At 40.2% G+C, this 25,352-nt stretch overlaps 2 protein-coding genes and 1 long non-coding RNA gene across 3 annotated transcripts; 1 reads left to right on the top strand and 2 right to left on the bottom strand.

Moving 5' to 3' along the window:
• Nucleotides 1-19,180: 19,180 nt before the first annotated feature.
• LOC121774440 (RING-H2 finger protein ATL67-like) lies at nt 19,181-19,495 on the top strand. The gene has a single exon (XM_042171317.1). It carries the CDS (start codon nt 19,181-19,183, stop codon nt 19,493-19,495), a length of 315 nt encoding a protein of 104 aa, XP_042027251.1.
• A 1,911-nt stretch (nt 19,496-21,406) lies between these two features.
• On the bottom strand, nt 21,407-23,137 carry LOC121773931. Its single transcript, XM_042170846.1, has 5 exons — nt 23,004-23,137; nt 22,786-22,908; nt 22,155-22,235; nt 21,989-22,081; nt 21,407-21,781 (listed from the first exon to the last, which is right to left on the bottom strand). Coding segments are annotated over exons 1-5 (534 nt in total). The 5' UTR covers nt 23,005-23,137; the 3' UTR covers nt 21,407-21,545.
• A 931-nt stretch (nt 23,138-24,068) lies between these two features.
• Nucleotides 24,069-24,762, bottom strand: LOC121773763. The gene is made up of 3 exons (XR_006044842.1): nt 24,724-24,762; nt 24,512-24,625; nt 24,069-24,423 (listed from the first exon to the last, which is right to left on the bottom strand). It is a non-coding gene; the product is annotated as an uncharacterized LOC121773763 (long non-coding RNA).
• Nucleotides 24,763-25,352: the final 590 nt, after the last annotated feature.

A 25,352-nucleotide genomic window follows, 5' to 3' on the forward strand; every position in this document is an offset into this window, starting at 1 on the left:
CGAGAGAAGTGAGCCTACAATTGTGAAAGGCACCTTCCCCTCCGGTTCTAGATGATGGGATATTTAGGGTTTGTGAGAAAGTGGATGTGTTCTTCAATTATGGGTGGTGGGGTGGTTTTATTAAGAACAAGAAGGTTAAGACGAATGATTATATTGTGCTTTTTGAGCACAGTTGAATCGGTCAGAATTGAGGCCGCATTTTGTTGCATCATTTTCCCGGTATCAGCAAATAAACAAGGGGGTGAAGATCCCCAATATATCTCCACCTCCATAGATGCAGCTCATATCAAATACACAAATCGATAGAACTAGTGAATAGGAACTACATTGATAATGAGTACTACACAATGGAACTTCAAATGTGAATGGAAACAAGAGATACAATGATAAGATGAACAAGATGCATTCAACTGAGAATCACCAGATCACTGGATTCTTATGATGACCACAGCTCGCAAGCTCACACAAATTTCATGAATGAATAACAACTTCCATTTGCCTTCTATTTATAGTTGTACACTCTCGCTGAGTCAGCTCAATTTCGCCAGCTCATATTAGACGATTACACTCACTTGTCGGCGTGGCTTATTCCTTTCCACCTCAGCTTGCTCATTGCATATGATAATTTGTGATTGCAACAATCCATCCCCCTTAAGATTCCTTGTCCTCAAGGAATCACAAGGACAAGCCCAATGCTTAATCTTACCAACAGAATAACTAAGGTGATCAATAGCGTGCATTGAGAAGGGGAATGTCATAGACTCAATTAAAGGCCTTGAACTATAATATACTGCACCAACTTGTATTCCAGAAATCCAGCCCCCCCTCTCCTCTGGATCAACTTGTCAAGAAGCCCTTTTGTAAGCTTATATGTATCATGGTACTTGCCAAACTCTTCACCTTTCACCAAGACTTTTGAATCAAGAGTTATCCCTTCATCAAGTGCTGAGTTTAGAACATCACGAACTGCCATAGTCTCCTTTGTTGAAGAAGGAATAGCCTTAGATGCATTCACTTGAAGTCCTTGCTCCAAACCCCAAGCATGAGCGCCTTGGCAGACAACTTTTCTCCTCGAAACTCCCAATATATCAGCTTCTCTCAACAACTCCAAAACAAAATTAATGCTACTAATTTCATCTTCACTGTTGGCTTAGGAAATCTAACAAACAACCTCTTCAGATTCTTTATCACACTCAAAATGGTAGCAAGCTCCCTCGATTGGGCATTTTGGCAAGCATTTGCTAGACTTTCAGTTTCCATAACCTTCTTTGCTTCCTTGGATTCCTTTGATATTGGAAAAACCATGGAATTCAAATCATCCTCAATCACTTCACCATGGTGTGCCAAGAGCATCATCTTTACCTTGGGCTTAGGATCCCACTTTGATGCCAACCAACCATGTTCGCTGGACATTGGCACATGTGCAACAACTTTCTTCTCCATATTCTCGTCATCTGCAATAACAAACCCTCTTCCTTCTGTTCCTCTCTTTCCATATGTCTTCCCTGAACCTCTCTCACCATATCTCATCTCTTTCAATTCCCCATTATCCTCTTTAGATATTGTGTCATGTCCAGTGGCATCATAATCTCCATCCAATAACCAACCTAACTCTTCCAATACAACTACATGAATCCAATCTTTCTCTGCCTTAGCCGATGCCCATTCAACCTTGCCCTCACTACCCATCTCTTCATCATTTTGAATCATGAACTTCAGCTCCACCATAGGCCTCGGAAACTAGTTGAGTAGCCACGACAATGACAGACTATAACAAGCTGAGATAGGTAAAACCACAGTCAGCTCCCTCACTGGGGCATTTTGTCGAGCATGAGATAGACGTTCAGTTCCCTTGAGTTGATTCCGTTCTAATTCCATGCCCTTCTTCACCTGACCATGGTCGATTTGTCCAACACTAACCCTTGCATCAAGACAACATTGCAATGAAAAATTGCTATGATTCCCAGACTCTTTAGAATTACCAATAGCATTCTTCCCTAACATCATCGATTCTTCCTCCACAACACCACTAAGTTGCTTAATTAAACCATCATTCACAATTTCTTCCTCCACAACACCACTAAGTTGCTCAACTAAACTATCGTCTCCCATTGTAGAAACCTCACCTTTGTTATCATCACAAATCTCCGCAATCGGACAGACTGCAGGCTTCGAATCCGCTTCCACCGTCGCTATTGTTTTTTGCACGTACAACCCTTCGTCTCGTGATTTAAGGTTGTCAGATCCAGGGCCATCGACTTGCGGCAGTTCCAGCTCCTCTGTTTTCTGCACTGGAGACCGATTACACTCCAATTGCTCAAAATTAGTGTCGCAATAGCTGCTGGAGTTCGCATCTGTTGTCTCCATCGATCGACCTTGGCTCGAGATGCTTAGATCTAGAATTGTTTTCTTCCGTGCGACGCCAATGAGCCTCACATTGAGCCTCCAATTTTTGCCATTGGATCCCGATTTGCTGATCCTCTTCTTCAACACGTGATGATTCCTTATCCGCGGCTGCAACTTCTCCCCCAGGCTTCGAGGAGATGATATTTCGAAGTAGTCGCATATTCTTCTCCCATCGAGCATCGGATTGTTGGGATTCCAGCTCCCTTCGATTCTTTGTAATTCCGACATCGAACTGCTGTGATTCAAGCCGTCTTTCCCCTCCGAGGATCGACGGCTCTGATACCACTTGTTGCATCCTTTTCCCGGTATCAGCAAATAAACAAGGGGGTGAAGATCCCCAATATATCTCCACCTCCATAATAGATGCAACTCAAATCAAATACACAAATCGATAGAACTAGTGAATAGGAACTACATTGATAATCAGTACTACACAATGGAACTTCAAATGTAAATGGAAACAAGAGATACAATGATAAGATGAACAAGATACATTTAACGGAGAATCACCGGATTCTCACGATGACCACAGCTTTCAAGCTCACACAAATTTCATGAATGAATAACAACTGCTCTTTGCCTTATATTTATAGCTGCACACTCTCGCTGAGTCAGCTCAATTTTCGCCAGCTCATATTAGACGATTACACTTACTTGTCGACGTGACTTATTCCTTTCCACCTCAGCTTGCTCATTGCATATGATAATTTGTGATTGCAACACATTTGGAATGGAAGGATGGGAAATGGCTCATTGATGATGGTGCCGCACCAAAGTGTAAAAAAGTAAAAGAAAATCGAGTTTTTTCTGATTTGAATTGGCACAAGCCCCAAATCGAACATGCAAATGAAGAAACAGAGCACGTTGAGGTGCGGAGTGACAGCAGGGGGAAGATTGAGTGTAACACCCCATTATCTGCTAGATAGAAGATGTCATATTTCTGGCATCATAAACCATGGTTAAGTTTTAAAAAAATTCCTTAATTTCAACGTATAACTCCACTTTATAACTTATTATTCTAACAACTATATTTATTACCATTTCTTATTCTCTTTACTTTTTTCAATATAATTCTTCTGTACATTACCATAATCAGAGTTGTTAATAATTTTCCTTATACTATATTCTCATTTATACTTTCCATTGCTTATACTCCTTTTCATTCTACTTGTATTTAACATAATATCGTGCATTCCTCTTGTAACATACTTTTATCTTTTAAAATTTCTCGTTAATCTTCACCATATCGTATCTTTATTTCATTCATGAACGCATATCGCTTTCCATACCCCTATCCCACATATTATCATTTCGTATTTTAATTCCTTTACCAATATCCTTTCCTCCGCGTGGGGACTTTTTGACATATTATCATATATCACGCATTTTCATTCACATATCGTCACACTTCGTCATATTTTATCACATATAGGCGCATCATATAGCATCTTAGTCACGTCGTATAGCATCTTAACTATATCATATGGCATCTCAATTATATCACGTAGTCCCATTAATGCGATCGGTAATAAGAATGGGTATTGGAAGGCCTCGAGAGGGGCGCGAATTCGGACCAAGTTATATTGAAGATAACCGAACCGATTGGATCAGTTAGCAAATGTCGTTGCCACTTGATCGATTCGAACTCGCTCTCGCTCGTTTCCTACCAATGCAATTTGTAAACTCTCAATTTTGCACTACTTTATCAGTAAAGCGGCAAGTTCGGGGTCGATCCCACAGAGAAGTTGGTGTGTCGAGTGTGTGAGTAGTGAACAGGGGGGTTGGCTGCTGCCACGCTTTAACTTGGGAGTTTTTAACTACTGTTTTTACTCTAGACATAATTAAATTTTGCTAACTTGATCAAATGAACTTTAACTACTGGGTCAAGTGAATTGCAGGTAACAGCAGAAAAGTAAATCCGTGGATTAAAATAAAACAACTTCGATTAAAATTAAACTAAGTACATCATAAATTTGAAACTAAGCTAATACTTCGGAAAATAAGAAAGCAAGTAAAACCGAGAAGAATCTCGGCGGGAAATTTAGGAATACGCCGACAGATAACAAGTATTCTGCAGCGCTTCTTTGATTGCCCTTTCTAACTACGCATTACTTTATCTAAGCTAAGCTATTCTACAGAACTGGACTAAGCTATAGAACTTAACTAAGCTAAACTAGACGGAAAGTAAAGGATCGGGTTCTCTTCTCATGTGGTGGCACATCCTCTATTTATAAGCTCGACTCGGCCTCCAGCTGGATAACGATCTTGACAGGGAATATTCACTCATGTTGAGAATGAGCGACTCATGGATTGCTACGTGCTCTTCTTCTAGAATCGGCGACGCTTTTCAGTAACAAATCTGTGACTCAGATCCGTCATTGCGTCTCATGTATCAGCACGTGTCCCCTTCTAGAACGTTGTCCTTGATAACAGATTGCTGCGCACCATCCAGCTCATAGCCTCGCATGTCCTTCTTCTGATACCCAGTGGTCCCCTCCTTAACTGCTTGACTACTCCCCTTGATCAACTTCCCCGATTTTTGGCCTTTTATCTCCTTTTGTACTTGCTTGATCAGTTCGGCCTTGCTGCCTTGGTCAAGCGGCATTTCTGCACAATTAACACTTGTTTTGCGCGATAAACCGATCAAGTAGTACACATTTTACCCTTAAACCGATGCATGAAATGAGCCTTATCAAACTGCTCACACTTAAAACATACTTGTCCTCAAGTATATAAAAAAGAAAAGAAAAAAGATAAGGCAAATTTCAGGCATGGTTTACTCTTTTCACAAGTAAAAGAAGACGAAAAGAAAAACAAGACTCAAAACCAAAAACACATATTTACATGTATTCATTAGACCGAATAAATTTCCAACAATCATACCCGAGGTTGAGGTTAATCCATTTGCCAGTAGCTTATGTTTCTTCTTTTTCGCGTTTGCTTGATCAAGGTGTCAGTTTGTCAAGATTGCTCAATCTAAACCACTGTTGGATTCACTCAGTCGCTCATTTCTCACCAAAGATGTTAGGATTGTTCACTCGGTATTGCCACAATTTTAATACCTTGAATCAGACTGCACAAGATAGTTCCTTAAGGTCTTTTTTTTTGTTGTAACGGGGCTTAAGGGTAGTAACGTATTAGGGTAGGGTCCTAGGGGTTCTAAGTTTAAAATAAAAATTTTGAATTGTAAAAAGAAAAATCACATGAGTCAAAAGATCAAAGTTTTGACTAGACTTGCTGGATCAAGTTGGGATATTTATTTTTCTACTAGATACTTACTTTGATAAAAAAACGTCCTTTAGCCTTTTAAATTTTTGGCTTATTTCCTAACTTTCGATTTCCCGGGTCAGGTTACAACTTTTTCCTGCCCTTTGCTTTTTCTCAAATTTTTCTCAACATTTTTTTTTACTTAGTCAACCTGATCCTCTAACTTGATCAGCCCGGTTACCCTTTATTTCGACTATTCTATTGCTATCCCCTTTTGTTTCCCTTGAAAATCTTCATCTTTTTGACCCTCTTTCCTCATGTGATATAAAGCTTGAGTTCGGTTTTAAGGCTTCAAAGAATGGGTAAGAGTGTATGGGCTCAAAGTGGTTAACTAAGGGGTGCCTGATTAACGAGGCGGGTTCGTGGAACGAAGGAAAAGAAACGGCTCAAATGGCTAAGTCCTAGTGCCTATAGTCCTTACTACTTGTGCAATTTTCATCTCAATATTAAAAGTCAGCCTCTCGTAAAATTTTCTTTTGTCAAAATAGTAGAAAGTGTTCTACTTTTGGATTATAACTCACATATAGAGAGGCTTCACAGTTGGTTTAGAAATTGAACGTTTCCGTCATATTTGCGTCGTTCAAATTGATCAAGTTTTTACAATCAAGTTTTTACATGTGAGCATACTGAATCCTTTTTCTAACTCTTCCAAAAAGTAGTCAAGTCTTCCCCTTATCCAATTTCATGCATATTGCCTATTTATTACTACTAACTGTATTCTTTTGAAAAAAAAAATTAAAATTTTTGTGCATGAATGATCCTACTGTAACTAACCCGTCCCCCCTCCCTACTGCATATGAACTCGTCCTCGAGGGACTGGATGCAGTGGAAAAAAGGGTTAGGCACAGGCAACAGCACAATAATAAACAAGGGAAACTTCTCGCACTTAGACCAGACACTGGGCTAAATGTCAAACAGTGCCAGCGATCAACACATGCTAACAAATATAGAAAAACGCAACACATAGGCAAAACAGACAACAACTTCCATAAACTTCTCACACTTAGTCCATACACAGGACTAAGTGTAAGAACGAAGTCAAATTTACACAATAAAAAAAAAACACAATTTACACAAAGAACCGAGTTAGGGGTGATACTACCGCCTTCTAGATGGTTGAATAAGGGGATGTTGCACGCCTTCCTTATTGCCTCCATTACACAGGCCTTCCTTATTGCCTCTAAGGCGGTTGCGTTCATCGGAGCTCCTCCTCCTTAGTATCTTTCCCTTTATCTCCTTCGCGCAGAGAAGCATGCTGGGCAGCGTTTAGTAAACCCCCATACCTTGGTTGGTATGGTGGCCATTCTTGGGGGGAGGAAGGATACTTTCTTCCCCCTTCCTCTTGCTCTCTTCCTCTGCTCTCACCTGGCTGACCTCCACAGTCTTGCTTGCTTCTATGACTGCTCTGGTCCCTTGGGTCGCTTGTCTTTTTTTTTTATATCCACCTACCGCCTCAAAACCTCAGCTTCGTTCAGCAGTTGGTCCATTGTCCGGCGGCGCGTCCTTCCCGGGGAAGAGTCATCCTCCACAGTCAAAAAACAGGTTCCATTCTGCCTCCCTCCTTCGTAGTAGGAGATCACTGGGGGAAAGCAGAGAACCCTCTGCTGGTGGTGGCGAAGCGGGGTCCTTAGACCGAGAAATTCCTAGGCGAGCCTTGAGGGCGGTGTACACCTCCGCGGGGTCAGTGCCGGTGGGAAAACTTCTGAGTACGGAGTCCACACGCCTTATGTAAACCGGGTTTACACATTGGAGTGGACCGATGAATCTAGGAGGCGATAATGGGGTTTCGGTGGTTGGTGGGGTAAGTTTAGGGTTTCCTGGGCAGGGTGGTGACAAGGATCTCCGATTATCACTGTTGATACCGGCTCCTGAAGAAAAAGGGGAAGTATTGAGTTGAGTGTTCTGCATCTCTTTCTGGTGATTCCTTGGAGGTGATTTGAATTTGGAGAGAAATAGATGAGGACAACACTAATGTTTTAGCAGCGGTTGATGAAAAGTGGGATTAAAGAGACCGCTTTTATACTGAAGTTCCGACTGTTGAGATCCCTGCCTGTTTGAGATCTTTGCGACTCTGCGCATACGGGCGCGCTTTTTCAGAATGCCAGGTGGCAAAGCATCTCCGATACGCTTCCTCCTTCTCTCTAAGACGTCCCTTCATTGCGACAGTTTGCGCCGCCTGACACCTCTTCTACTGACTGCATATGTCCTATCATCACCTGCCCTTATCAACTCAATCATTGTACCACCAATTAAATTTAAATTGTACTGATCAAGTGGACAATTAAGTCCAGATGAAAATGCTCATAATTCCACGTGATCAGTTCCTTCCTCTACTTCCGACTTTTAATTTTCTAAGACATAAAAAAAACTAACTCTTTGAAAAACTATTTACACTAACTACAAGGATTTGACCGGGTTCCCCTAGGACGTCACTTGATCAGTTTAATAGTTTTAGAATTTGTTGCTTGATCAAGCGGACTACGCAGGAGTACCCGATCACTCCTTCTACCTGGTCACTGGCTGAGATTGGGCAGGGTTGGTGGAACTTCTTCCACCATGCCAGCTTTGGCCTTGTCTCTGTAGGGTTCAACCCGATGACCCTTTTTCCTACAAAAGAGAGCGGATTGGGGGGGTCTCCTTTGTGCATGTTTGCTTCCAGTATGTATGTCGCCATGGTGGTATTAGAGTTCGCCCATTCCGATATTAGTTTGATTTGACACTGGGATGGTAACCCTTCATGTTCACCGATGGGCTCTTCCTTCCTCGAGGAGGGGTCGGTCACTCCTTTTTCCACCGTGGCTGGATGCATTTACCGATTTGGGTTCATCTCCATCAGGTCTGTTGTTTTCAACTTGACTCATTCTCCACTCAGTCTCAGTTTTTTCATCAATTGTCCTCCCTGTTCTTGCAGATCTGGCTTGTGATATGTCTGATTGGACAAATCCTTGGGAGTAACTGGCGACCCAGGTAAAGGTAATAGTTGCCTCGTAGGCGAGGGACTCGCTTCCAGCTTTCTTCTCAGTGGAATGGCTTGGTCAGGTGGTTTTTTGATTCTTCTGTCTTGGCGGGTCGTGTTGGTTTGCAGAAATCCATAATTGCTTTTTCAATGGCTTCATCATCCATTTTCCCAGTCATCGTTGCTTCGAACCAGTCAGCTGCTTCCCCCTTAAGCTTTTCATTATCAGTGGAATAAAAGGATGGTTTAATGAAGAGTTCAGCTTCCAGACTCTTTTGTTCCAAAGGCCTGACGGTATCTACCGATTGTATGCTTCTGCTGTCCCGTGGCTTCCTTGCAGCTTCATTAATGTCAACTGTAAGTCGTTCTCCATGAAACTCTAGATTCATCATACCATGGCGAACATCAATGACTGTGCTGGCGGTAGATAGAAAAGGTCTTCCCAAGAGAATTCCAACGGACTCCTCCGCTCCTGGCCCCATCATCTTTATGACAAAGAAGTCGGAGAGGTACACAAATTTGTTCACTTTGACGATTTCATTCTCTAGAATTCCCTCGGGGTAAATGCAAGACCCATTCGCTAGCTGTATCACCATATCGGTTTCGACTAGCTTTGCTTCCCCCAGCTTTTCATACATAGAATATGGCATAACATTGATGGATGCCCCTAGGTCGCACATTGCTTGCTCCATTAGAACGTCCCTGATGGAGATTGGAAGCATAAACACCCTTGGGTCAGCTTTATTGGGTGGAAGATCACTAGGTTGGAACACTCCAGTCACATTTTCTGTTTCGCCCATCTGCCTCTTCCCAGCAACCTGTTTACGGGTGCTGGACTCTTTTCCTTGTGTGACTTGATCAAGGGTGCTGGACTCAAGGCTTCCGTTATGATTGGGTCTAGGTGCTGGAAAACTCGGAGATGAGCTTTGACAAGCTGTTTCCGATTTCAAAGAGACTGTATTGATATTTTCTCGCCCTGTAGGTTGCTGCACTGTGGCCGAGAGCTTTCCTTCATTCCCTCTCAGCTCACCCAGTAACATGGCGACCTGAGATTACTGCTTTGTAAGCATCTCAAGTGCAGCCCTCTGTTCTGTCTGAGTCTCTTGTACTTCTCGCATCGCATCTTGGGGCTGATGCGGGATCACCACATCTCCTGGACCTTCAAATTGTTGTTTGTTATATCTCTGATTAAATCGACCTCCTCCATGGACTTCCTGGTAGTAGCCGGAAGGTCCATACTGCTCTGGCTGGTTCTGGGGAAGATGATTCTGTTGGTTCCCTCTTTGGTACTTCGGGACATAGTTCACAATTTGATTATTTGACTGTCTTCCCTGGTTGCTAAACTGAGGGCATTGGTGTTGGTACCCCCATTCTCCTTCCTGTTGTCGACTTGACCAGTTAGACTGTCCTCCACTTGACCAGTTCCCTTGAGGTCCATTCGACCATCCTGCCTGTTCTCTCTGCATTCTTTTCCCTCCAGTGTTTGATCTATCCTGGACCCAAGCAGGCCAGTTGGGCTGCCCTTCAGAGGGTTGCATTGGTTGGCTCTGATTCTGATCAGTCCACCTGAAATTTGGGTGGTTCCTCCATGTAGCATCTCTCTGCTTCCCCTGGATCCAGTTGCCATTTGCATTCCAGTGGCCAACGGCATTTACTTGGGCCTGTGGCTCTACCTCAGGGGGAAACTCGCAATAGTAGTAGTGATGCTCTTCTGGTGGGGACGGTTGCGGCACATACTGCGTTTCCTTTGGTGCAGGTGGTGGAGGTGGTCTAGCTTTCTCTACTGCCTCCAGCAGTTTCTTTTCCATCTGCTCAAATCGAGCCTCCAACTTTTCATCATTGCGCGCTTCTGCTACATGCGTTGCCCCTCTCCTATACTGCCCTCGTGACGTCTCATACGACCGCTTAGCCTCGAGCAGCCTCTCCAGTATATTTTTGGCTTGGCTGAATGCGGTCTTTGAGAAATCTCCTTAAGCTGCGAGGTTGAGATCATTTTTGCTATCCACAGTGAGTCCGCCATAAAAGATCGAGTAGATCTCCCGCTCCCCCAGCTTGTGATTGGGGCATGCTTGAAGCAGCCCTTGAAATCTGTCCCAGTATTGGCCGAGGGGCTCATCGTACTCCTGTCTGGCTTCTGTAATCTCTCTTTTCAGGGCACTCGTCTTTGATGCTGAAAAGAAACGATCTAGGAATATCATGCGGAACTCGGCCCAGGTTCTGATGGATCCTTCTGGCCGCCTTGATAGCCAGACACCCGCATCGCCCTTCAAAATGAAGGGAATAGCTTTGAGCCTATAATCTTCGGATGTGGATCCAGCCGGCACGGGCTGAATATCACAGTATCGGCAGAATTCCTCCAGAAAAGCGTATGGACACTCCTTCGAAAGACCGTAGAAGTGGGACAAAACGGCCAGTACTCCCGATTTGATCGCGATAGTCCGCATCCCAGGAGTAGCGGCAATGGCATGTGTGGCCTCCTTCTCATCATGAGCGTGCAGAGAGCCAATTCCTGAGTCGTCAACGACGGCCATCTCTGCTTGTTCGAGTTGTGGTGGTTGTGTGTTCTGTTCAGCGGCTGCTGCGGCTTCTAATGCTGTTCTGTAACGAGTGGTGACGACGCCGGCTTCCTGGACCCTCCAATGAGCGTTAGTCTCTCTATATAGAAAGGGATGATTCCAGTGTCCACCGCGTTGGTACCTTCTCATCAACAGTAAAAAAACAAAATGAGAAAACAAAGAAAGTAGATTACATACACATACGCACTACGCACAAACATAAAGTAACACCATGCTTCCCCGGCAACGGCGCCATTTTAGAAGGCCTCGAGAGGGGCGCAAATTCGGACCAAGTTATATTAAAGATAACTGAACCGATTGGATCAGTTAGCAAATGTCGTTGCCACTTGATCGATTCGAACTCGCTCTCGCTCGTTTCCTACCAATGTAATTTGTAAACTCCCAATTTTGCACTACTTTATCAGTAAAGTGGCAAGTTTGGGGTCGATCCCACAGAGAAGTTGGTGTGTCGAGTGTGTGAGTAGTGAACAGGGGGGTTGGTTGCTGCCACGCTTTAACTTGGGAGTTTTTAACTACTGTTTTTACTCTAGACAGAATTAAATTTTGCTAACTTGATCAAAGGAACTTTAACTACTGGGTCAAGTGAATTGCAGGTAACAGCGGAAAAGTAAATGCGCGGATTAAAATAAAACAACTTCGATTAAAATTAAACTAAGTACATCGTAAATTTGAAACTAAGGTAATACTTCGGAAAATAAGAAAGCAAGTATAACCGAGAAGAATCTCGGAGGGAAATTTAGGAATACGCCGACAGATAACAAGTATTCTGCAGTGCTTCTTTGATTGCCCTTTCTAACTACGCATTACTTTATCTAAGCTAAGCTATTCTAGAGAACTGGACTAAGCTAGAAAACTAAACTAAGCTAAACTAGACGAAAAGTAAAGGATCGGGTTCTCTTCTCATGTGGTGGCACATCCTCTATTTATAAGCTCGACTCGGCCTCCAGCTGGATAACGATCTTGACAGGGAATATTCACTCATGTTGAGAATGAGCGACTCATGGATTGCTACGTGCTCTTCTTCTAGAATCGACGACTCTTTTCAGTAACAAATCTGTGACTCAGCTTCGTTCTTGCGTCTCATGTATCAGCATGTATCCCCTTCTAGAACGTTGTCCTTGATAACAGATTGTTGCACACCATCCAGCTCATAGCCTCGCATGTCCTTCTTCTAATACCCAGTGGTCCCCTTCTTAACTGCTTGACTACTCCCCGTAATCAACTTCCCCGATTTTTGGCCTTTTATTGCTTGATCAGTTCGGCCTTGCTGTCTTGGTCAAGCGGCATTTCTGCACAATTAACACTTGTTTTGCGCGATAAACCGATCAAGTAGTACACATTTTACCCTTAAACCGATGCATGAAATGAGGCTTATCAGGTATGCAGACGATTCATTCTATATAGTCCAAATAGTGAGCTCCATATAGCCCATATAGGGCAAAAGCCGTATAGTCCTCAAAGGATGAACATCACATTTTCGTATAACCCAATAGTGGGCACCATATAGCCCGTATAGGGCGAGATCGTATAGTCCTCGTAGGACGAACATCACATTTTTGTATAGCCCGATAGCGGGGACCATATAGCCCATATAGGGCGAGATCCGTATAGTCCTTGTAGGATGATCATCACATTTTCGTATAGCCCAATAGCGGGCACCATATAGCTCGTATAGGGAGAGATCCGTATAGTCCTCGTAGGACGATCATGACATTTTTGTATAGCCCGATAGCGGGCACCATATAGCCCGTATAGGGCGAGATCCGTTGAGTCCTCGTAGGACGAACATCACATTTCTGTGTAGCAGTACTGCAGTGACATACCAATTATATTCGATGTAATTAACCAAGCACGGGGCAACACCAAATATATCAATAAACGCATTTTAATTGAAACATCTTCTTTCATAATGATTTCTATGCAGACCTTATATACTACTTACAGTTATTCACGGATCATATATTATATGCGATCATATACCATATTCCACAATCCCGAATCTTGTATCGTATATTTATGCTCATACTTAATTTATACGCTTTTCCATTTATTCATAAATATTACTAAATGACCTCAAAAAAGTTCTCAATTTAATCGTGTAGCCTCCCCATTCAATTATTTACCATACTCATAAATTTAATCTTATTTTCCATCATCAAGACATTAAATTAATTCATGAACTTCACTGTTCCTATTCACATCATATATATGATTTGATGAATGGAAATATATTGAAATTAATAATCATGTTAGCATTTATATTGCAGAACTAGATTCCAATTCCAAAACAATATAAATCAATTTAATAGCTATATAATCTATAGTTCCCCTGTATTTTATATTTGCTAACTAATATACAATACTTCTATTAACACAAAAAAACACAATCTTTATGCTTGATTTAGACTTCTAGTAGCAATAGATCAATCACATTTATCCTTCCATTTCTCTCTATATATAAATAACCAATTTACAATATCTACTTAAATAAACCTGAATAATATTATTTAGATCACATTTAAATTTTAATCCAAATCTAATCTCTATACTAAAATAATTGAATAAGTTCTCAACACAACCTAAAAAGGAAAACGTTTCATTTCTAGTGGGACAGAGATAGTATGTTTCAAAATTAACAACATATATATATTGATAAACAAATTCAACCAGTATAATATTAGATTAACAAATTTTTCAGTTTTACATTCGAGCCTATTTTTTATTAGATTGAAGCTTAATTAATCTATTTGAACATAGATTGATCAAATTTAATTCTTAATAGTTAATTAGAGTTTCATTTGATTAATTAAGGGAAATTGAAGTACACTCTTATTGACAATAGTTTATATAATACAGATAAAGTTGAATCAAAAGAAAATGCAAAAAATAAGAAAAAAGATTATAAATGAAACAAAACAAAACATAACAAATAAAAATATAATTTTAAAAAATGCCACCGATAAGTCACTTTCCAATTTATCGTATATGTATATATAAATCTATAATTGTATAAGTAAATTATGTTTAAATAATAATCAAGGATAATAATGTCAAAGTATTTATGCATTAAATGAGATAATTAAAGTGTTTTGATCTGATATTGCTCTGTTTTGATATGTTTGATGCTCTGTTTCGTCTGTGTTTATGTTAGTTTACTGAAGAAGATGAAGTCGGTAGTTAGTTAAAGATCCGATCTGTTTATTGGTTATTCAATTACTTTTTGCAACTTTACTATCATCGTAGCTAAATCAGGAAATTGGTCCCCACTGTTGTTTACGTGTTTGTTTAGCAGTTTTTGGGAAATCGTCAACCTGACCCAGTAGTTTAGTTGTGTGAATCTCTCTAGTTAAATCTCATTTCCTTAAGTCATGAATGCTTACGTGCCTTTTCATGTTTCATAGGTCTAGTAGATAGATTAGTTGTCTTTCAATTACTCTGAGTCTAGTAGTTCAAAACTTAACCCATGAGTTGCGTGCCAGCAGACAACCCCTTCCAAATCCTCTGAATACTTGCTAAACCCCTCCTTCTCTGTGGGATCGATCCTTACTTTCATATACTAGCCAATAGTATGATGGGTTAAGGTTTTGGTAGTGATTGAGAGTGCACCCAACGACCAATTCAGATAGTTTTATGATTTGCTAGACCTTGCGGTTTGGTGAATTCTCTGGACCTGTTTGATTGACACACACCTACAGCACACACTCCCTCTCACCTCCATAGGGCGTTATCCTATCGATTGTCGATCGTTAGCCCGCTATTGTACGACATCGATCGGCGAGCGATTGGCTAAGACATTTTTCATTTTTTTTATTTTTTATTTTAACTCTATATATACTGCTCGTTGCAATTCATTTCATTCGCACCACTTATGTTAACGAGTTTCTCTTCCTTCTCTCTTCATTTCTCATGTGATCTGTGGATAAAAAATGGCTAGTTATGGTGATGCCGACGACTCGCGGCGAATTAACGAAGAGTTCCGGGCCTATACGTCCGCGGAGATAAATCGGTTGGTACAAGAGCACTTGCGCCAGCAGCAGCAGCCAGCGGTCCCTCGTCCCATCCATCATCGAGCGGTAGTCCCCCAGGACCACGTCGGTGCCCACCAACGGTTGTTTGACGACTACTTCGCTGAGCAGTCGTGGTTTGGGGAGACCTTTTTCGGCAGCATTTTAGGATGCATCGGCCGGATGCATCGGCCACTATTTATGAGTAACGTGAACGCTTTAGATCGTCGGTATAAGTATTTTCAGTTTAGGGAGGATGCGAGTGGCAGACCCGGTCACTCGCCCATATAGAAGTGGACTGCCGCAATCAGGCAGTTGGCCTACGAAGGCGCGGCCGACATGTTCGATGAATACCTTCACATAGGTGAGACAACTACCCGCGAGTGTCTAGACCATTTCTGTCGGGGCATAACCCCGAAGACTGCCAAGGTCTGATGGATATGCACGGGTTTTCCAGAATATTGGGCAGCATAGATTGTATGCATTGGGAATGGAAGAACTACCCCACCGCCTGGAAAGGGATGTACACGACCGGCTTTAAAGGCAAGAATCCCACGATGATCCTCGAAGCCGTAGCTGACTACCGGCTATGGATTTGGCATGCGTATTTTGGGATAACCGGGTCGAACAAGATGTTAATGTTCTCCAATCGTCGCCCCTTTTCAACGAGCAGTGCATGGGCGTTGGTCTGACCATCAGTTTCATCGCCAATGGCAACCAGCACGATATAGGCTACTATTTGGCAGATGGGATATACCCTAGGTGACCCATCTTTGTGAAGACAATCAGATACCCAACATATCCAAAGAGCATTTACTTTGCGCAATGACAGGAGGCGGCACGCAAGGATGTGGAGCGGGCATTTGGTGTGCTTCAGGCTCGATGGGCGGCGGTGAAGGGTCCAACACGGTTGTGGTATGACGAATGCATTGCTGATGTCATGCACGCATGTATTATCATGCACAACATGATCGTCGAAAATGAAGGTCCAAACCTGACTGATTAGGCCAATGAAGATGCTGCCGGTCCAAGCCACAGCGTGGCCAACGCCAATGTACGAATGGGGATACCTCGAGGGAATGCTGAAAGGGTCCAAGCATTTGCCAATATTCGCCAACAAGAAGCTCATATTTGACTCCAGCATGATATAATTGAAGAGTTATGGGCGCGGAGGAGTGCACATTGATATCTAATGTAATGTGTTTGAATCGTTGTTTTTTGTTTTTTTGATATTACTAGATTTTTTTTTGAATTGTACTATGTAATTTTTTTTTTAATGAAACTATTATTACACTTTCTCCAACCGTATTCGCGTCGAATTTTTAATTCCGTATTATTGAATTTGTGAATTTATTTTATTGGCTAGGGCGTCGGCTAGTCCTAGTGCTAGGCTATTACTGGGTTGTGATTAGTCCTGATGATGTGGCAGGCTGTGGGATGTCCTAGTGATGTGGCAGGAGGTGTTTTTGGTTAGTCCTAGTGCTAAGCTATTGATTAGTCCGTCCTACTATGGATGCTCTATGAACCACAACAAAACATGTTCGTGGATTCACAAGCAAATAGACAATAGAAACTACGTAACATACAAGTGCAACCACTCCAGATTGAGGGGTAAAACGAAGCTTAAGGAAACATGTTCCAGGATTCACAAGCACGTAGGAGAAAGAAAATCCATATCATACAAGTGCAACCAGCTCGAGTTTTTCACAGACAGCCTTAAGTCCTCAACTATACAAACTTCAACAACCCTAAAACAGAAAGATGCACACACACAACAAGTTACATTTATTCTCACAACAAGCTCAAAAACGCACAAGCTCACGAGCCACCCAACTGGCTACACATCTTGTGAGGACCTTCCTCGGCCTTATAGTAAACGGAAAGGTGCATTAAAAATCAAAGAATACCCCAATCAGCTCTGGAATTGTTCAAGAACATAACCAACTAGTTCTTCATCTATATACACAAATGATCACGAAAGCAACTTAAATCGACGAAGCATACAACTTTCTTCTCACAATGCCCTAGTTTCCATATACATAACATAGATTTTGCAGTTAGGATATTGCAAAATATGAATTTAAACCATAATCTTCTCCCTACTTACACACATAATCAATTCCAATTTTTTAAAAAAGGCACCATTTATAGAGGTAATAACTAGACTAAAGGCCAAAATTGGTTCTAAACATATAACCATTTTACAATTTTGTTCCCAAATATTATGTTTTGAATTTTTGCATCCCAAACATTTCAACTCGGACCACAATCAGTCCAAAATTGATGGATCCGTTAAATATTAACGATCAGCGTGCTTAAATCAAATTTTAACCCAATTAAGTATTTTGGTTATATTTTCTTATTATATTAAAAATAAAATAAAAAAGTAATGTTAAATGCAATAATTATGCCTCTCCCAATGTCCACCGCCCCTCCGCCGCCAACTCCAAACTCTCTTTCTCCTAGAGCCCCACATCCATCGGCATTGGCTACGAGATCGCCCTCGCTCTCAGCTTCCTCGTCATCTTCTCCACCTTCCTCCTCGCCTCCTACATCTGCTACCGCTCCGCCGCCGCAGCCGCTCCATGCTGGGGTTTGAATCCCTTGCACAGCGGAAGACTAGTACAAAACAAATAAATCAGATATAGAATCTATTTGATAGATTATGGGATCAATCAATTCACATGTTAACACATAATTTCATGCTAAAACGCAAATAATTTATGCTTAAAGAATATAAATCCTAAAACATGATTTCTACGGTTTAGAGTTACCGATTTTGATTCTCCAAAGAATCGTCGATTGCTTGCGCCTTCTTCACGGTGATCTTCAATACTAGACCACGGATCTTCTAACTGGTTCCCAAACTGTATTTCAAAATCGGTGTGGGCTGGTCTTATCAAAATACAAGGACTCGAATAAAGAAGACAGAAATTCCTCACGGAGGAGAGTTGAAGAAAATTTCGTCCCATACTCAGAATATGAGTGGTTGAAAATTTCAAGGAAAAATAATGTGTATTTTTTATTTTTATTCTCCTATTTATATTAAGTTCATATTGGGCCATCCAAATCCGAAATTACTAGTAATCCGGATTTCCGTTTTGACTTTCATTTCCCTCGCTTAAGATATAAATGTCCATTAATTAATTAATGTCTGCTATGGACTTAATTAATTAAATCTTATTAATTTCAAGAGTGGACTTAGCAAGAAACACTTATTTATTATTCATGGAATAATTAAATTCCAACTGGTCAGTTTCCGAATAATAAAACCTTGTTCGAGCTCCTCTTGAGGACATTATCAAACGAGACTCACCTCACGCATGATTCAACATAATAGCAATCCTAGCACCGCTAGATATTAATCACCACTACCTAATATATCAGGATTATTGGGTTACGAAAAACCCGCACCATTTGATAAGTCAAAGTAGTGCATAATCAATACCGTATGCTCAATGCTAAAATATATTGATTAAGAAATAAATATTTATCAATACCTCTTCTTTTAGTAGATAGCATAAAGACACGTCTTGCTGTTAGATACGTTCAGTGCTATACCACACCAATGTCATCTTATTTCAGTAAGACTTAGAAATATGCGGACTGACATTGCAACCTTTCACGATAGGTAGTCTAAGCCTATCTGGGTTGTGAAATTCTTCTTTTTCTTTGTTCAGAACTGACCGTGTTACCTTAAAGTGGACGACGCCCACAACCGGTCTATTAAAACAAAGGCTTAGACTTTGTTTGCTTCTTATGCATTTAAATGTTTGTAAAACATCTTATAAATGCACAAGCAAACACAATGTAATAATAAATTGATTCTATTCGTGCAAACTGCACGAATAATACTGAATGAGGTTAAAAGTGGATTGTAGAGTTTTTCGTATACAAGCAAGATTTTATTCGTGCTCGAAACATGCTTTTCAGTATACCAAACCTAACACTCTGCCGTTAACAGCGTCTACATGCCGCGGATCATCTTCCTCGGCGTGGAAGGCGAGAACGAGAGCCAAAATGCCGTCGTCGGCCTCGATCAGACTGTCATCAACTCCTATCCAAAATTCATCTTCTTCACGAAGAAGAGCGGCGCCGCAGCGGACGACGACGTATGCTTGATTTTCTTGTCGAAGTATAGGGAATCGGAGATGCTACGGATGCTGCCGGATTTCAGGCACTACTTCCACGTGATGTGCATGGATGCGTGGCTGAAGCTCAACGCGTCGTGCCCCGTTTGCAGGAGTTCGCAGCTCCCGACGCTGCTATCGATGCCGCTACAGTAAGTGGTGTGGCTGTCGCTCGGCGAGGAAGTTGGTCGGGGAATGGAGAAACGATTGGTTTACCGAAGCAGTTGGCGAGTTGAGCAGGTCAATCACGGAGGAAGGACAGACGAAGATGAATTCTCACTCGAAGACTTGTCGGAGGAGGAGGATGGAGCGGTGGAAGAGGGTGTTGGTGCGGCAGCGACGTCGGGCTGAGACTTGGAGGATTGGGTCAATATTTTTTAACATTATTTTTTTATTTTATTTTTTAAAATAATAAAAAATATTATTAAAATACTTAATTGGGTCAAAATCCAATTTAAACTGTTAAATATTTGACGGATTCGTCGATTTTGGACTGATTGTGGTCCGAGTTGAAATGTTAGTGACGCAAAAATTCAAAGCATAATGTTTGGGACCAAAATCGTAAAATGATCATATGTTTAGGACCAATTTTGGCCTTTACTCTTATTATTATTATTTTTAATATATCATATAATTTTATTTTTATTTTATAAATATTATTAATATTACTTATAAATTTTAAATATAAACAAAACCTTAAAATAAATCAATGTCAATAAATTATACTAATTTTTAAAAATTTTGTCAACAGCATTAAATAAATTTATCTAAGAGCAATCGAATATACTAGTATTGATTTAAATAGTGGGATAGGTTTTGAATTTAATTTATTTCCCCCAAAAAATAATTAAAATTGGATAGAAAATAAGCATATTAGCAAGCCCGCAGCGTGTACATGGTAGAACACCACCCCTCTCTCACCTCCCTCGCGTACCTCCAGCACGGATCGTCTACAACACGTGCTGGTGCTATTACGTTCCCTATAACGGAATGAAATCGCACCATTGCGGATTCTCTTAAAGGGTGGTTGATATTAGTAGATTAATTAACCAAGTCGATATTAACTTTCTCTATTAAATTGAGTCTCATTTTCTACTAATAATCCCTCCGTCAATCATTAGAAGTCCTGATTTACCATTTTAATCTATCTGACTTTAGGAATCCCGGATCACTTTTACTGTTACATTCCACTAACTCATTTCACTCATATTTTATTATAAATTTAATATATAAAAATGGGTCTTACATTCCACTATCTTTTCCCGTCACTTTCTTCATATTTCTTAAAACTCGTGTTGAACTCAAGTGGGACTCTCTCTACAATTTATATCACACATTTTATTATAAAACTAATATTTAGAAGTACTTTTTACTATTTTTTATTTATTACATTTCTTAAAACATGTAAATGATCAAAGTGAGTCTATTGATGGAAGAAGAAAATTTTTTGTGAATCTTTTCTTAAATTCACACCAAAATCGAATTTCTCCACTTATATGCATTCTAAATTGAACTAACATTATTTTGGCCAGCTAAAATTTGAGAGGACATGGGAGGGACCATCACTTAAAACCTTTCTATTTTTAAGAAAAAGTAAATAAAAAAAATGATCTGCGAAAGTGATAGTATGAAGTTTGAGAAGATAAAAAATTTGGAAGAAATAAATAAATAAAAATTCATGAAGGAGAAATAAAGTTGAGGAAATTTGAGATGATAATTTCCTTAGAATCTTGCTTTTAGTTTTTATAAAAGTATATGTTTGTGTATAATAAGTTTTTGTATTTCACTCTTATTATTTTAAAGTAAATGAAACTGAAAGCATGGAACAGACCATATGCTATCTCACACACTTAATTTTAATTCATTTTTGCATTTTCATTAACACTTTCATTAAAATATTACATGTATGTATGTAGAGGAAATTTTGTCCAACATATAGAAATTTCTCTAACTTCTAAAATTGCCCTCTTAGGTATTGGAAGTGATAGAAGAAATGTGTCAAATTTCAAATATTAAATACTGAAGCATTTTCACTAAATCAAAGCATACACTTAAGACTGAAAAAGATGAAATAAAAGAAGGGATTGGTTATTACTTGAAGCCAGTTAAAAAGTGGCTGTGTGTTTAGTTTTTTGTGGCACTTGGATTGGATTAGTTACTAACATGTCTTTGTATACAACACTCTATTTCTGCAGAATTAGTAACATCACATCCCCTTTTTCTTTTGTTGTTTTTCGTCTGCTGGTCTTGGGCTTCCTCTTACGAGCACATGCCTCTTGGACTCTGTAAGGTGCTTGTTATGCGCGTGTGGTGGTGCGTCTCCAGATTTCGTTGGGATCTTACATCTGGTGTGTCTGTCCAGGCATGAAGTATGGCTCTTTAAAGGCGCGAGTAGTTCTCTCCTTGTTTGTGTTTTGCTTCTAGTGATGACCCCATTTCTGTCTGAATTTTTGACAGCAAGGGCATGAAAATTAGTGACAAAATCAAGAATAAGTGAACACTAACAACACTCAAAACATGAACTATCGAATGCAGGAACGATTAATCAGCTTCAAATGCATTTTGGACGCCTAAAAGCAAAGCTCGGATATATGTTTGTAAACTAACTCTTCATCCATCCTCGGCAGCAACAAGTGATATGATAGTTACCTGGACTTGATAAGACTGCACAACATAGACGACGTGGAGCTGAAGTAGCTCGTTTGGTGTTGTTGCTCCCACCGACGGGTGCCCTGTTAGTTCCTGCTAGAGATTAAGGAATGTGTGTTAGATTACATTCAGTAAATGGAAAAGAAAGTTGGTGTAAATATCGAACCCTTGGATGCCTGAAAGCCGGGAGTTGGTGATTTGGGGAAATCGGAAGCAGGAATCCTTACAACTGATACCGGAGAATCATCTACACAACACGAAAAAGGGACAATCTCTAATCAAGTTGTGATGCTCAGAAAGCGGCATTTATAAACACTTTCACAAATATGAAAAGTTAATCCTTCCACTATCTACCATTTAAAGAGTCATTTTAACATTTTGGGTTGTCCACGAATTATATAACCATTTACTTTATTCTACTTTAACTACGATGACCCCACATTCCACTACCTTTTTATAGTCACAATTCACTATAAAACTAATGCTCATTCCGCTCACTTTCTCCCTCTACTTTTCTTCACAAAGTCAATCAATTTCTTAAAACTCTTGCCGAGTCAAAAGGCCTCTTTAAATGGTGTACGGAGGAGGGATTAAAATTTAATCTTACAACATGATTGTTGGGACTAATTTGCAAAGCTCAATCATGGGATCACAATTATCTAAGAATTTCAAGAACGCCTCTTTATATGTTCTCAAAATACTGACCAATTATTAGACTGAATAAAAAGAAGAAATTAAAAGCAAACTTAAGTGGTGAATGCGAAGAAGAGATGCAGATAAAAAGAAGAAGGTGATACCAGAAGAATAGTGATCGAAAGAGAGCCATTCAAAGGCCTTCAAGGAGCGCACAGAAATTATCCCGTAATCATAATGATCAGCTTCTTCTTCACTCTCTTGTCGCACCTTCACCTTCGGATACACTAATCAACACAAAATTAACAATCCAAATCAATTACAGCCAAAATGAAAAGAAAAAAAAACCCATGAGTTTTGCTTTTGAGATTAGATTACTTACTTGTTGAGGGTCAGAAATCTTGGAAATGATCATGTGGATTGTATTTCTTCAACGGGACAAATTCTTGAATTTAAAAGTGGAGTTGAAGCTTTTAATTGTATATGTGTCCTACTATAATCGAGTATGATATTATTAATTCATTTGCCTTAGATAGTGATGGACACATTTTACATTTATGCATAGGAGGTGGGCCTACAGTTACGCATTTTTGCAGCTCTGAGGAAGTTACGTTACATAAGCTGCAAAGAGTATTTAATTCAATGTGCCCAATTTCGGTTTTCTTCTTCTTTTTTATAATCTATTGTATATCGTAGTTAAATTCATATGGAAAACAATAAAATACGAATTTAATTAAATTTTTAAGAAGTATAATCAAAACAAAACTATAACTATGCTCATTGGTCCAGGCCCAACTATTAAAAATATCCCAACACCTTATTAGTTGAGAGATGAAGTCCAACTATTAAGGAGTTTGTTTTGGAAGGAATTTGTGTAGGCTGAAACGGGCCAATTAATTCTTCATCAGAGGACATTAGTTACTTGAGTAAGTATTTACTTGTTAAATTTCTAAAATCTCTCGGATAAACTTGGTGATGATCTTATCTCATCTATATAAGACTGGATAACCTTTTCTCCACGAGGCATTTTAAGGGAGTGAGTGACATATTTCTATTATGGTATTAGAGTGGGCCCAAGTCTCTACCTCACGAGTGAAAAACCAATGTTCTTTCCAGTCCACATTGATGAAGGTTTTCTTATGTTCTATGTTGCCTATCCACGTGATAGAAGTCTGATGTTCATTTCAGCCCACACGTGAGGGGTGAGTGGCCGAATTCTAATACTTAATTTTAAATAGATTTCTTGGTTAACTTTTGATTCAAAATCATATTGGTTTGCGTTGAGATTTATAAGTTGGAAACAGAATTACAAATTTGGCCATTCTATGAGTATGAGTTAAACATTTGACCTACTACCTGTATACGGTTAGAGAGCAGAGGAGTTTGTGTTATTCTCTTCAAGAGCATAATAAAACAATCATAAAATTAAAATGGAAGAAAAAAGACGAAAGAAAATCACATGGAGAATGTAATAAAAGGACAAAATCTGTTGGTACTACTCACTAACAAGTTGATTCCCTCCATTGGACCAAACACAAGTTCTTCACCAACATTTCCTACCTGACATCAAATGTTTGAATATCCCTAAATTAAATCAACAAATCTACACAAGCTAAAAAGTAAAAACCGACTTCCACTACTCAAATCTACAATTAAGTTTGATTTCAAACTTAACAACCTGGGAATTCACATTCCTTAAAAGAATGAAAAACACCACCAGTGGTTTTCTAGTTTGTGTATTTTCAAAGACAAAAACAGCTCTGCCCTCAAACAATTGTGGTGTATACAGAGTTCTTAGTAATCTGCAAAGTGAAACATGAATGCATTAACATTAGTGGGAAAAAAAGCACATAATCATCACCATTTCAAACATGATTCAAGAATCCATACCATCTTTTTTCTTCAATAAACCCCTTGCAAAGAGCAAGCAAATGACCAAAAACCCCACTCCTGCTGCCCCTCCCACAATGATAGCCACTGTCTTCCCTGTATTAGGCCCTCCCCCTACAATAATCAAATTAAAAATCCAATCTTGCATTAATCAAATCCAAGAACCAATCAATTAAATAACATAATCGAACAAAAAATAGTACTACTACTACCTGAAGAAGAAGGAGATGTGATGGGGTGCGTACTAAACAAGCCCAACAGCAATGACGGCCCATCAGCCTAAAGCCCAAGAAAGAGTATCAGTTCGGCATGACTAAAGAGTACCAGTCCGGCATGACTAAAGAGTTCAGTTCGGCACAACCAAAGAGTTCGGCCCCAGCCTACAGCTCGGTAAAAGCCAACCAATCAAACTCTGCTCTCAGGTCGGCATCAAGCTCTACTCTCAGATCGGCAACCAAAGCAGTTCGGTCTCAGTAAGAGTTCGGCCTCAGCCTACAGCTCGGTAAAAGCTAACCAATCAAGCTCTGCTCTCAGGTCGGCATCAAGCTCTACTCTCAGATCGGCAACCAATGCAGTTCGGTCTCAGTATTCGACCGAACAAGGAGTTAGTGGACCCATACAGGATTTCCACAACTTCCAACACACCCACTACCACGTGGTGTCAACTCAGGCCACGATCGTAGGCCATGACCTACGCTACATGCAGGACCTCCACGACATCCACGACATCCACAACCATCATTAGTGGTGATGCAAGCCACGATCTTAGTTCAATGTATAAATAGAACTTAGATCAGATAGAAAAAGGTTAAGCTCTCTACAGATAAAATAGCAAATAGCA

This window comes from Salvia splendens, chromosome 17 (genome assembly GCF_004379255.2).
Source record: "Salvia splendens isolate huo1 chromosome 17, SspV2, whole genome shotgun sequence".
NCBI lineage: Eukaryota > Viridiplantae > Streptophyta > Magnoliopsida > Lamiales > Lamiaceae > Salvia > Salvia splendens.